This window comes from Ochotona curzoniae, unplaced genomic scaffold, assembly GCF_017591425.1.
Source record: "Ochotona curzoniae isolate NIBS_2020 unplaced genomic scaffold, NIBS_Ocur_1.0 scaffold_3890, whole genome shotgun sequence".
NCBI classification, from domain to species: Eukaryota; Metazoa; Chordata; class Mammalia; order Lagomorpha; family Ochotonidae; genus Ochotona; species Ochotona curzoniae.
In genome coordinates this window covers 9,982,191-9,996,240 of record NW_024467115.1, presented here as the reverse complement: position 1 = coordinate 9,996,240, position 14,050 = coordinate 9,982,191, and the positions used below count along the sequence as shown (strand labels likewise).

The 14,050-nt window shown below is 37.5% G+C and overlaps 1 protein-coding gene across 8 annotated transcripts in view; it reads left to right on the top strand.

Moving 5' to 3' along the window:
• The window catches only part of PTPRK (protein tyrosine phosphatase receptor type K), a 521,455-nt gene that overhangs the window by 287,135 nt on the left and 220,270 nt on the right, over window positions 1–14,050 (top strand). For all 8 annotated transcript variants that reach the window (XM_040965636.1, XM_040965637.1, XM_040965635.1 and 5 more), the window contains one exon: window positions 2,488–2,662. In XM_040965636.1, the coding sequence (XP_040821570.1) occupies window positions 2,488–2,662 (175 nt within the window). The remainder of the gene's footprint in view (window positions 1–2,487; window positions 2,663–14,050) is intronic.

The window sequence follows — 14,050 nt, the reverse complement described above, 5'->3', positions numbered from 1 at the left end:
ACAGAGGAGGAGAGACAGAGAAGAAGAATTTCCGTCCCATGATTCACTCCCCAAGTGGCTGCAAAGGCAAAGCCGGGAGCAAGAACTTCTTTCCAGGGCTCCCACGCAGTTGCAGGGTCCCAATTTGGGCCTCCTCAACTGCTTTCCCAGGCCAAAAGCAGGGAGCTGGATGGGAAGTGGAGCTGGTGGGATTAGAACTGGCGCCCATATGGGATCCCAGCATGTTCATTAGAACTGGCACCCTTATGGGATCCCAGCGTGTTCAAGGTGAGGACGTTAACCATTACGCTATCTTGCTGGAGCCAAGAGAAGGGATTTTAAAAGGTATATAGAGCAGGTAGGAGGTATTAGCTAGTCTTGTAGAACAAATGGAGAAGTTTAAATATCAGTGGAATAGTGACAAAGGCCGTCAGTACTGCTGGAGGTAGGTTGAAGACAAAACCACATCGTGTACAAAGGGGAGTGGTGATGCTTCCTTCCAGTCAGAGACATTATCAGGAAGTGACAGATTAATTGTAAAAACATAGGCTGAAATTTTCATGAATACTTGGGTTGATTTTTTTCTTTTATTATTATTTTTTTAAATTTATGTTTTTATTTTTTGACCATCTTTACATATTTAATTGGGGTAAAAAAGGTTCAAGGGCTACAGGGAAGTGGGTAAGACCATCGTTTCCATACCACTTCCTTCATGTATCTGAGCTAAAAGTGGATACAGAGGGAGAAGCCCCACCCAGTTTCCCACCCACCCAAGTCCCGGATGTGGGGCATGCTCTGAGGGGTTGATTTTGTAGGTATGTGCATCATACTGTGAGCTGCTATTGAAGGTATGCGGCTTTTTCTTTTCATTAGTTAGGAGAATGAACGAGAGTTGTTGGTGTAAAAATCATGGAATAGGTGGATGAGCAGAAAAGAATGAACAAAGTAGTGTAAGAATGAAAAGTGGTAAGATTGTGATCAAGACTATGTAGATGTGTTTTATGTGATTTGCATACACATATGTACATGCAATTTTTAAGGTAATAGAATGACCCTGCCCTCCCTGAAAATATAATGCTAGGTGGCTAAACTCTGACTTATTTTGTGACATTTTGAATTCATGTTTGAAATTTTATTAAAGGATATTCTTTTGAGTAGCTGATTTTTAGAGCTGATTTTTATTTGCTTGTAATAGTGGTCAACAGAAGGCTACGGGTTAGTGAGTACCAGGCAAGTGAAAGGGAACCATCCACAGGCCAGCACTGTGCCCTTTTCATTGTGGAACTGATTCACATTTTCTCAGTGTGCTCTTCAGCTGAATTTGCTTAGTTTATGGTTTCTGTAGTTACTGAATGAATAAAATATGAATTAGAATTCACTACTCAGAAATCTGGGCTCATGTTAAGATTCTAAATTCAGCTTGCTCCTAACTCCTGGATATAAGAGTGGTTCTAATGCAGAAATTTGGAAAAGGAATTGGTTTGCTCTGAGGATTGATCCTCAACTTTAGCAATAGTAACATCATCTTCTAAAAGCATTGTCATCTTTTAGACTTTATATCAGTAATTTTATCATTTTGTTTCTGTTTAGTTTTATGAGATAGTATCACAAATAATGTGGGAGAATATCAGGTCACTTATACCAGTTCTCATAGTTTTGCTTTTCTTTCACTATGTATTTGTCTTTGACACACTGAAGTTGTAAAATTTAAGTTGACAATTTGCTTTCATGGTTGTTTGACATACAATTTTTTTCTTTTTTTTGCCTGTCCATTTTAATTGGGTTATCTTCATTCTTATTAAACTATAGATCTTTTCATATTCTGGCTGTTTATCATTTGATGTTTGTTTCTTTGACAAATATCCTGTCACAGTTTGTGGGTTGTTTTTGTCACTTTATGATTTTTTTTAACATATGAAGGTTAAAAATTTTATTATAGTTGCATTTTTTAATCATTCCTTCATAGCCAATATATATTGATCCTTTGCAAAATATTCTGATAGTATCAATATGCTGGCTAATAATTTCAGTGTGGACAGGTATGGTTGTGATTTGTAGACTTTTTAGGTTACTCCTTCTAAAATGTAGAAATTGGTTGCCAGTCATACCAATACTGATAATAGTACAAATTCGGCATTGGTGCTTGGTACACAGGTGGGTATGAACGTGTTACATTCAGCATATGCCATGTACAGAAGACATTATTGAAGTTTGTGCTTGTCACAGGGCAGTGAGTCATTTGCCCTGGAATCTTTAACTTTCCTGATAATTTACTTGGATGTAGTAGTAATTTTGTGGAAAACTAAGTGTTTGCTCTACTTTCAAGGATAACATACCATATCAAATCTTATTCCCGATTAAATTACATTTTTAAAAATTTGTGGCTGTACATACATATTTGGTTTCTTATTTCACAAGAGTAATTCATCACAGATATTGCTTGCTAAGATGCCCTAGATTTATGGTGAGGTTAAGAATCTGTTTTTAAAGATTGGTTTCTGTTTGCAGAGACGAAATGGAGAAGATATACCGGTAGCCCAGACTAAGAACATCAATCACAGAAGATTTGCCGCTTCCTTCAGATTGCAAGAAGTGACAAAAACTGACCAGGATTTGTATCGCTGTGTAACTCAGTCAGAACGAGGTTCGGGTGTATCCAATTTTGCTCAACTTATTGTGAGAGGTAAAGTGAATTGTTTGCATTGCATAAAATTGCATGGCTTTACTAGAACAAAAGAAACTATAGGTCATTTGATTGATTTTCATTTTTTTTTATGGATTACATTGCATTATGTGACACAGTTTTATAGGCACTAGGATTCCCCCCTCTCCCCCTGACCCTCCCCCTGTGGTGGATTCCTCCACCTTGTTGCATTAACACAGTTCAAATTCAGTTGAGATTCTTTCATTGCAAGCATCTACAAAGCAGAGTCTAGCATCTTATTGTCCAGATAAGTTCAACGGTTTCTTGGGGAGACCATCTCTGGTCTGAAGGTAGAGCCGACAGAGTATCACCCCACATTTGATTGATTTTCAAACCACAGTGGTCTTCACTGTAAGTTACCATAAAGACCACATCGTTTGAAGTTTTGATAATTTCTTAAAGTCCAATTATAACCATACTATAAAGCTGATCTATCAAGTTTACAGCAAGTGTTTTTTTTACCAAACTGGTAATTATAAGGCTCTAGGGGGGCTAATCCTATTAAAATGTCTTATTCCATGCTTCCACCATCTAGTTTCCATATAATATCTAGCTCTTTCTGTTTAAGACAATGTTGTGGATACTACTTTTGGTTTTTAAAGCCTTAGGGGGAGGTAACATCCAGGTCAAAGGTTTTATTATTGTCTAAACCTATAAATTTTATTCATAAGAAAATGTGGCAATGCATGTTTATGAATCCTGGTGCATGTTTGAATTTAAGATAATTAATACTGTTAAAATATTTTTAGTATTCTTGCATTACTAGAGGAATGGAGGATTTATGATGTAGTAATAACTACATATATTAACCTTTGGAAAGTATGCATAAATGCAAAAACACTTTACAGTCATTTGAAGTTTACTGAACAATATTGTGTTACAGATACTGCAATAGTTTTGTAAAGGTACAGTTAAAATTAGAACTTAGGACTATTTAAAAAACTGCTTTTAAAGCATATAAATTGTAATTAATTGTCATAAGTGAAAATAATGTTAAATTTTGGAACGTTTTAAAAAGATATATTTAGTTTCATTTGAAAGACAGACTTTTGCAAATACAGAAGAGGAGAGAGAGAGGTCTTCCATCCGTTGTTCACTCCCCAAATGGTCACAGTGATCACAGCTGAGCTGAACCCAGCTGGGAGCCAGAAGCTTTCTCTGAGTCTCTCGTGTGGATGCAGGGTCTCAAGGCCTTAGGCCATCCTCCATTGCTTTGCCAGGCCATAAGCAGAGAGCTGGATCAGAAGTGGATCTCGCAGCTAAGACACAAACTAGCACCCTTGTGGGATGCTGGCATTAAAGGGTGGGTGATTAGCCTGATGTGCCCTGTACCAGCTCCTGGAACACATTTTAAGGAAAAATTTGTGAAATCCTAATGAAACAAACAGACAAACTGTATTGACGTTTGTCAGAAGCATCAGGGTACATAAGAATGAGTCCTTTCAAGATGAGATCTTGCATTTGAGAAAGAGCTGCCCAGGTGATTTCTGTGAGAGAAGGGTTGATTTAGAATATGATGGTGATTTGAATGTGTTAGCCCAAGGTTGCTAATATTGTCAAAATATATTTTTATAGTTTTGTCCATTTTGTATGTATAATCATATGTTATTTTTATTATTTTAAAAATATTTATTAATTTTTATTGGAAAGTCAGATTTACAGAAAGGAGGAGAGACAGAGAGAACATTCTGTCTGCTGGCTTACTCTTCAAGTGGCTGCAGTGGACATTACTGAGAAAATCCAAAGCCTGACGCCTCTTCCCTGTGACCCACATGGATACTGGGTCCCACGGCTTTGGGCCATCCTTTACCAATTTGCCAGACAACAATCATACATTATTTTTATAAGTTTTCAAAATCTGGGCGTGGCTTGGTGGCTCAGTGGGTAAATCATTGCTTTGCACGAGTCAGCATCCCATATGGGCACCACTTCATATCCCAGCTGCTCCACTTCCTTTCCAGCTCCCTGCTTGTGGCCTGGGAAAGGAGTAGTGGACAGCCCAAAGCGTTGGGACCCTGCAGCCTAGGGGGAAACCCAAAGGAAGCTCCCGGCTCTTGGTTTCAGGGCGGCTTGGCTCTGGCTGTTACACCTACTTGGGGAGTGATAAAGCAGATTGACGATCTCTCTCTTTATAAATGTCATTTTCCAATAAAGGTAAAATTTTTTAAAAATTGAAAATCTCTAAGGCAAAGAGAGAGTGAGTGCCAGGCAGAAAGAGAGGGAGAACTCTCCTGGTTTATTCTCCAAATCTTCATAATGTCTGGGAACCATGAACGCTGTTTGGGTCTTAAAGGACGAAGCCAATTACTGCTTCTAGTGTCTAGGTTAGCAGGAAGCAGGACTCAAACCAACGCCAGGACACAAGCCAGACACTAGTAAGATATCGTATTTTACCTGCTCAGTTAAATGCTGCTCCCATCCCAATGTTTTAGTTTGTGCAGTCTTTAATTTGTATAGGTTTTCCTTTGCTAGCTGTTTTATTTCAAAATCAATTTAAAGGAATACATTTTCTTGTTTCTCTAGATAACCACCAAATAAATATTGTTAACCAGAAACATACCCTTGGATGTCAGCTGTCCTAGTGTTTGAACTGTGCTGAGAATTAACTACCATGACAGGTCCTATCTCTCATTGGCACTTTCAAAGCTGACATCCTGTTACATGGATACAAAAGATGGTAATTTTAAAGGAAATTTTGGGGGCAGTGATATGAATGGTCTTTAATAAGAACTGGCATACGATTGCCTGTTGTCAAAGATGACCCATGGGTAAGAGTTTATTAGTGCATTTTCTTCTAAACTAAAAGTGACAGGATCTGCTTCAGGCTTTTTTTTTTTTATGTTGCTGTTTGTTATAAATGAAAATTTCACTGAGAAATTCTTGTACAGAAGAGTATTGATCTGTGTGTTCACAGTCAGGGGAAGAAGAGCAGTTTATGCTGAAACAGAACTGACTTTGTCAAGGCTGCATTGCTTCCACATCATTCTGAGTAATGATCAAGTCTGTAACCTGTGAAAGCCGATCTTTATTGACAAAGAAGTTTTTATAGAGATGAGATGAAGACCAGATTTTTTTCCCAATGGGTACACAGAAAACAAGTTTCAAAAAATCTGTTATTTACAAGCTTCAAACAGAAAAGCACTAACTGCATAGTCTGATTTCTTTTATACATTTTTATTGTTCGTTCTCTATCCGATTAGTGATTGCTCTCCTCATCTGTCCAAATAAAAGGTCCACTTACATCACTGATCAGCTGACCTACAACAAACTTATAAAATTTTTTCCATTGCCTCAACTAATACACAGTTTGCCTTACAAAGTTGTTTTATAGCTATCAAGTTTACCTGTGACAGCAGCAACACTCTACTTTTAAAATCTAAGATGTAGTTATCTATATTTTACGTCTAAAATGCAGTCAGTGTTTTTTTTAAAGATTAATTTTCATTGGAAAGTCAGATATACAGAGAGGAAGATCTTCTGAGTGTTGACTCACTCCCCTAGTGACTGCAATGGCCGAAGCTGAACCAGCCTGAAGCCAGGAGCCTAGAGCTTCCTCCAGGTTTTCCGCATGCGTGTGGGGGTCCTAAGGTTTGGGCCATACTCCATGGCTTTCCCAGACCACAAGAAGGGAGCTGGATGGGAGCCGGATCAGTGGGATTGGAAGCGCTGCCCATATGGGATCTGGGCGCACAAGACAGGGATTTTAGCCACTAGGCTACCTCTCTGGGCCCAGTGTTTTGGTTGGTTTTTAGATAATGTTATATGGACCTGTATTGTTGTGCTATATCCATTAGCTGCAGCACAGTATCCCATATGAGCACAAACCCTGGCTGTTGCAGTCTTTTGGGGACTGAATCAACAAATGGAAAGTTTGACCCTTCCTGCTCCCCTTTCTTCTCATCCTCTCCTCCTTTTCTTTTTCCTTTTTTCTTCACTTCATTTCACTTCTTTTCTTTCCTTCTTTTTTTTTTTTGTTGTTTAGGATTTATTGATTTTTGTTGGAAAGTGAGATTTACTGAGAGCAGATACAGAAAGATGTTTCATCCACTGGCTCACTCCACAAGTGGCCACAAGAGGAACACCTGAGCCGATCTGAAGCTAGCAGCCAGCAGTTTCTTCTCACTCTCCCACGTGGGTGCAGGGTCCAAAGGCTTTAGGTCATCCTAAGTTTAGGCTTTCCCAGTCTACAGGCAGGGAGCTGGATGGGAAATGGGGCAGTGGGTATATGAACCAGCATTCATTTGGGACCCTGGGTGTGCAATGCAAGGATTTATCCGATAGCCTACCATGCTGCCCCCCCTCCCTTTTACTGCATTTTTCTCTTATCCTCAAATTCAACCATTCCAATAAGTGGCTGGATTCAAATTGGTGGTTATAAAATAAAATTAGCTAAAGCAACATTTGGCCATTACAAAATCTGTGAATATCAGTAGTCTGTTACTTTGTTCTTTATTTCCAGTGAAAATTAAGCAACTTGCTGAACATTTGAGTGGATCTGCCCATTCATTGTCCTTGTTCAGAGCAGTTTCTCAACCTTGCTCCAAGGTCAGGTATTTAAAATCCTAAGAAGTTGGGGTTGGTGTCAGTACAACCCAGTGTAAGACATTACTAGATAGTTTAGAAATACCAGTATTTCCTGACTTCAGTGACTGGAAGCAAGGAGATAGGGCTTAGTCTTGGCTAATCTATAAATCAAAGGTCTAGATTATTTGAGGTTATTACTCAAGATAACATACAATTTATGAACCTTACTTCATTAACCTAGGATGGAAACTGTTTTTTTTTTTTCCCCCAATCTTATCCAGATGCAGATTAAGAGAGAACAGCCATCAAAAATTCTTAAAAATGCTGTGGCCAGATATTGTAGAAATAATGGAAGTGTCAAATAGAGACCTTTGTGTGTAGGACTCGAGCTTAAAGTATGTTATTCAGAGTAGTTGTTTATTCTATTTTGGTAGGAAATAATTGAGGAAATATTTCCAGAGGATGTTTAGCAATCTTGGAGAGGAGACGAGTTTGGAATATGATAGTGTTGGAGATGGAGCCATGGATCTAATGTGATCAGTGGAGTTCTGACTGCCGCTGCGGCGTCTGCTTGCTGCAGTACCACTCTTCTATCTCTGCTGCTTTCCCTGCTCCGCTTGTCTCTAGGTGTGGTTCTGTTGTTGACCTGCCCACCCCTAGTTTCCAGATTGTGTCCTTTCTGCTTCTCATTCTCTCATCCTTGTCCATCCATTTTAATGTGTCTTCACCCTATACTGCCTCCTGCTCCTTCTCGATTTTTTTTTCTCAAATGAATTAGCAATAATGACTTTAACATGGAATAGTTTTCATTTGAAAACGAATCTTTATTTAGCCACTATTCTACATAGTATCTTTATATATATTACATAGCAATTTAAAATCATTTCTATTTCATTTTAGTATTTTTCTATCAGAGCGAGGTCATTGGAAAATTGCAAGGCGCATGGAACAGCTCACTAGAACTTTTGCTCATTTGTGGTAAAGGCAGAGCAGGTGTCAGCTGCAGACCTTCAAGAGTTACTTGCTGAATTACTTACAGTGTTATATTTTGTTTTCAAAGCAAGTTGTCAAACTAGTGATTTACTATAAAGATTATCTCTATTTAAGGTGATATGAAGATATATAAGTGTTCAACTAGACAATAATTTGGAGGTTGAGAAAGAGACTTAAACATCCCTGTTTTATAAATTCAGACCTACAATGAAAGTGCGTATTGATAACTCTCATACTAATTTTCAACAAGTATCTCTTTAGTAGGCCAAGTGCACAGTTGGTGGCTAGTGAGTGTCACAAATTTGAAGGAGATTCCAAATTGTTGCATATTAAAATTATTATTAATAGTATTATTATTATTTAGTCTCCTTAATATGACAGGAGAAGCATTTGGAGTCTCCTGTCATTCATAGTCCTTTTTTGGAATTTAGGTGAATTAGTGTTTAAGATGCCTGGTACCGAGTTACATTCTAAATAAGCAAAAGCATACTAGATGTTCCTGTCTCAGACATTATGCTGTCGTTCAACCCATCACAGAGTACTTACACAAGTTTTTCATATAACCAATTTACGAGTGCTTTTTCAAGGTTTGGAAGAAGAAAAACAGTGATAAAACTTATGTTTATTTAAAAGTGGTAGAGAGATGATGGCTCTTCATTGTAGTGTTGATGTGGACATGTGTTTGGTAATTTTACTGACCCATGCTATCCACAATCATTTCAAAGGGTTTCCCGATTTTCTCCTCTGCCTGAGTTTTATTATTCCCAGCCTACCAATATGAAAATGTATAGCACTTGTTTTTGCTAAAGTAATTGTTTTCATTTTATTTTTCCTAGTTTCTGTGAAGTGTAAGCATGTAATGGGAATTGTTTTGCAAAGAATATTGAATTCCCTTAGATGGTTCATATCTATTGGTCAATTTAATACGTAACAGTGAAGTCTCTGTTCTTCAGAATGAATTTTTGGAAAGCTGGGTTTTGTTAGAACCTTGTTCTTATGAATTTGCTTATCAAGGATGAAGCAGAATCGTTTGCATGCCAAATAGTGCTTGCTGGAGATATTGATAAGAGTTTGGTTTAAGAATTCTTATAGCAATGTATATATCCTTCTCAAATCTTTCAGTTCTCTCAGAGTTTCTGATCAGGGTGATGTATGTAATTTGGACCCACTTTTATCTCAGGACTTCTATATATACTGCTTTGACCAACGGTTCTTTGTAGTTTATATTGGCTTCATTGTTCATCCAAAGAGAGCAGAGTCAGTTTGAATTTAGCTTTTTTGTTCTCTCTGGGCCCCATTGCAGCAGCTTCATTGCAAAATCAAGTAGCAGCTTTTTTTGAGTGTTTAATGTAACAAGCAAGGGGCAAGAAGTGTTGAGCCACTGCCTCTTGGGACACCCAGCATCCTATAAGAGCACAGATCCATTTTAGCTCCTGTTCCTTACTAATGTAACTGGCAGCAGAAGATGACCCAACTATATGGGGTTCTTGCTGGCCAGTTGAGGGGCTTCGATGGAGTTCTGGGTCTGGCTGGCCATAATGGAAACTGATGGATTCCTGGACTTCTGGTTCGGCTACGGCTTCTGGTGTTGTAGACCTTTGTGTGTTGAAAGAGCAGCTGAGATATTACTCTATATGTCTCTCTCTCTTTGGTTTGTGTTTAGCTTTGCATTCAGCATAAACTATTTGCTGCTTAATTGTTCGTTATAGACATTAGCAGTATTATTACAACTATTCATGTTGTTAAGGTCAGAATAAAAGAAAATGTATTCAGTTAAGTGGAAACTTTAAAAAGAATCCTGGCATAATCAAATATGATGACATTTTTATCTGTGTAGTTAACATCTGCCAATAAAAGACATGGAGGGTATATAATAAGTATCAATATTTCCCCCTATTGCTTGTGTAGACTTGTGGCTAGATTTTAGGCATACATTTTAAAAATATACAGATTTATTCATCTTTATTGGGTAGACAGGTTTACAGAGAGGAGATAAAGTCTACTGTTCTGGCTCATCATGAGATGGCAACAGGGCCACAGCTAAGCTGATATGACACCAAGAGCCTGGAGCCTTTCCTGGGTCTCCAGCATAGTTGCAGCATCCCAAGGACTTGGGTCATTATTTCTGCTTTCCCAGGTCCTAAGCAGATAATGCATCAGAAATGAAGTAGCCTAAACAGGAACCAGCGCCTCTGTGGAATACTGGTGCCACAGGTGGAGGGTTAGCTGTTGAGCCACAGCACCAGCTCTGGGCATGCTGTCAAGTGTTTGACATTTCCCTGCTTTTTGTAAAATTTTTATCTCATAGAAATGGACTAGCCACTTTAAAAACTTCTCCACCTTCTCTGCCCTTCAGAATTTGATTGCTTTTGCTGACAATGCTCATAGACCTCTTTTTCTCCCAGAAATTTCTTAAAGGGATGGAAGGTTGTAAGGCAATGGGGAATGACCCTTTCTAGAAATTCTGGCCAATAGCATGTATTACACCTCAAAGAATGTCAGAAAATAGTAAAAGGGAGATATAGACACCCTCTGCCATAATTTTCCTATATTAAACTCCCAGTAGGTTTGACATTTTTGTGTATTGTGCAGGATTGCTAAAAAGTAGTTACCATGGGCAGACTGGTTGATGCATGGTAATGATGAAAAGCAGGGTGTTTGGAATTCAACAAGCATGGTAGAAATGCAAGATGTCAGAAAAGCCATATATTAAAGAGAGTTTGAATTGGATCCTGAATCCCAATCTGCCACTGGGAACATTCTGATCATTTTGATTTATTAAACTTTTATAACAGCATTCAAACAGAGCTGAATTAAAACCTTTGGTCTTGGATAGTTTATGGCACACTAACCACTGTGTTACTGGCATCGTTCTCTTAGCCATCAGTAAGGAGGAAAAAGAAATCTGGTATGTGAAGGACTTACTTTAAATGGCAGTTTCATTTACATGCTTCCATCTAACTTGAAGTCCCTCTGTTTAGTTCAACTGTTGTCAAAGATAAACACCTTTTGCAATTTCCGTTTAAATTCAGTACTTAAAAGTCTTGAATATTAGTATTGAACATGTTTAACTTTGATTAACAGTTTCAGATTCACATGTTACACTTAAATATGTTCTCTGCTGAGAGTCTCTGTATGTGTGCTTGTTTACACAGAGCATCTGTGTCCTCTCTGTCTAGCCTTGAATTTTTGGTTTCTATAGTGTAGCATTCACATAGAAATACTAATTCTGAAGTTTTACTTGTAAGACTAAACAGTGCATTTCCTTACAGCTTTTGCAGTCTTACACAGCAGGTGTTTTAGAAATCATTGCTCAATGTCAGCAGCCATGGGTAGTTTTCTCAACACTAGTTTTGCAGTAAAAAGAAATCAATTACGATTAGAGAGGCACTGTGGGTTAAAGGCATTTACTGGTTCACACTTGGTTTCTGCAGCTGAGAGAGGGTCCTTAGCTGTGAATCAGGAACGATGCAAAAGATGAATGAGACAGAGTTCAGGGAGCAGTAATGTGAGGGTCCAGGACCATCATTCCAAGCTGTCTCAGCAGTAATGATGGATGGTTTGGTGGCAAGAAGTAATAATACCAGATGATGAAAGATCTATCTCAGCATCTTGAGCTGCAGCATGCCATCTACCTGATGGAGTTCTGGGATGTAATGATTCCTGATTTGCAACCAAACAGGTCTGCTGCATTTAGCAATCCAAATTTCTGGCAGCTGTGAAGGAAGCGAGCAGCATAGCAAACACTCCCGCACATTGTAAATTTAATTACCTCATATTTATGCATAGTAGTTGTTGACAGGAACTTGTAAGCTATGCTAATATGGTAGGTAATTTGTTACCTCCAGAAATCACTTTCCATGTGTCTTCTGATCATTATCATGAAACATGATAAATGATCTAGCCCATGAGGTTTAAATGAAAATGAAATGGATAATTGGATTCTATGTCTAAATTCTGGCTGCAATAGTAACAGCAATTATAATTGAATTTATCTCATAAAAATGTATTTGGTAATTTATCACTGACCTTTCATCATAGAGCCTATGTTATATGAATCCACTCTCACTATGGCAGTAATTTAAAAAAAATTCTATATTTACATTTTTTTCTGTTCTGTCCTAATATTCTAATTTATTCTTTTTAAAAGTATGCTCTCAAGCTACAACAGGTCGAAGCAGTTAATACAAGCACCCTGTTTTTTATATTGAAAAGTTAATGCTCTGCTATTGCCAATGGAATTATGTAGGAAGAATGGAACATACTGTGAGAATGCTTCTATGAACACTTCCGTCAGCACCACACATCTTTCTGCTCTGTTAGGAAAGTGAGCTCTCCTACTGAAGCTATATGTTTCCTTGGTCCTAAGAAGCTGTTTCTGAAGTACTAAAATGATTTTTTTTTCTTTTTATTTAGGGTTTGTTTCACATATTCTCAGACTTTGTTCATTCCCCTTTCCTTCTCTTTCATTCATTCTAAATAACATACTATTTTTTTATATATCTTAACTTTTGTATAATCTTGAAGGAGTTTATTGACTTGACTAACAGTTGAGAGTGGTTATCACTGTTTAATCATTTGGCAACAATCTAAGTACTTCCTCCATTATCTACTGCTTCCAAGGAGAAGATGGTTAGATACTTGGAGGCAAAGTAGCTGTGACTGGAACCATACTCTCGTATGGACTTCAGATATCCCAAACAGTGCTATATAACAGCTGCTCTAAACCTCTACCGTATTTACAGTCAACTTTGTCCTAGTATGAAAGAATATTTATAAGCATATAGTCTTCTGTTTATAATCTATATTTTTACCTTATTCTAAAATTCATTTTTACGCTATAGCTTTTTGTGTGTGTGTGTGTGTGTGTGTGTGTGTGTGTGTGAGGTCCAAGAAGCTGATAAATCTTTTCTTGATTATTCTGTTTTCTTAAAAACTGTTTCTGGTTTAGTCTCTAACCAGTATATGCAAACTTAAATTACTTGGAAATGTGATTTGTTTAGAATGGGATATGCCCATAAACAGGAAAGGTTACTAGAACTTTGTTTTCATTCTTGAGATTTTTGCTTGAAATTTTTTCTATTTCTGTATCTGTTGATGACGAAGGTACTCTTGCTGCATTAGGTACAATTATTGAAGTGACTTCATGAAACATCAGGGCGATGATCATGATCTAGTGATTTATTCTTCTTTCTAGAAATGTAAATTTAACAAATTGCATGCCTTTTGTAAGTTACAATAGCACACATTTAGAAAAAATATACCATGTCCTATTGGCTGTGGTAGTTCTATTACCTATATTGTTTCAATTATTTAAAGGAAAATATTGTTAACAGATTTTTTAAAACTCTATTGAATGCAAATCTGTAAAGTTATTCAATTTATATGGCTCTGTTGGGCTAGCCATATCTGGTAACCCAAAATTGACTGCCTACTTGTTTTTTTCTTTGTTGGAAACACTAGGTTATTAAAAAATCCAAATGTATAGAAAAGTAATTCCTGAAGCAAAGATTTTAAAATATGACTATTAAAGATACGGGATGTTGCCGCTAAAAGTGTAATGATCCTGACCAGATTCTAGGATTGTTACAACTTCTTTAGAAATCATGTTTCCTTTCAGTCACTTGACACTTACTTCTGATGCATCCCGCTCTGATGAGAAACCTTGTAGTTGTAATCTGTCCTTGCATAGCACTGCTCCTCAGTTCAGTAGCAGGAGGTATGTGTTTGTTTATCAATATTGAGAATTTTTGAGACTATGCATGAGCACCGGAGATCCTCTTTCCAATTTCTGCTTTATTCGCACAGACATATATGTACACAACTTGCAAAAAACAATTATCATCTTAG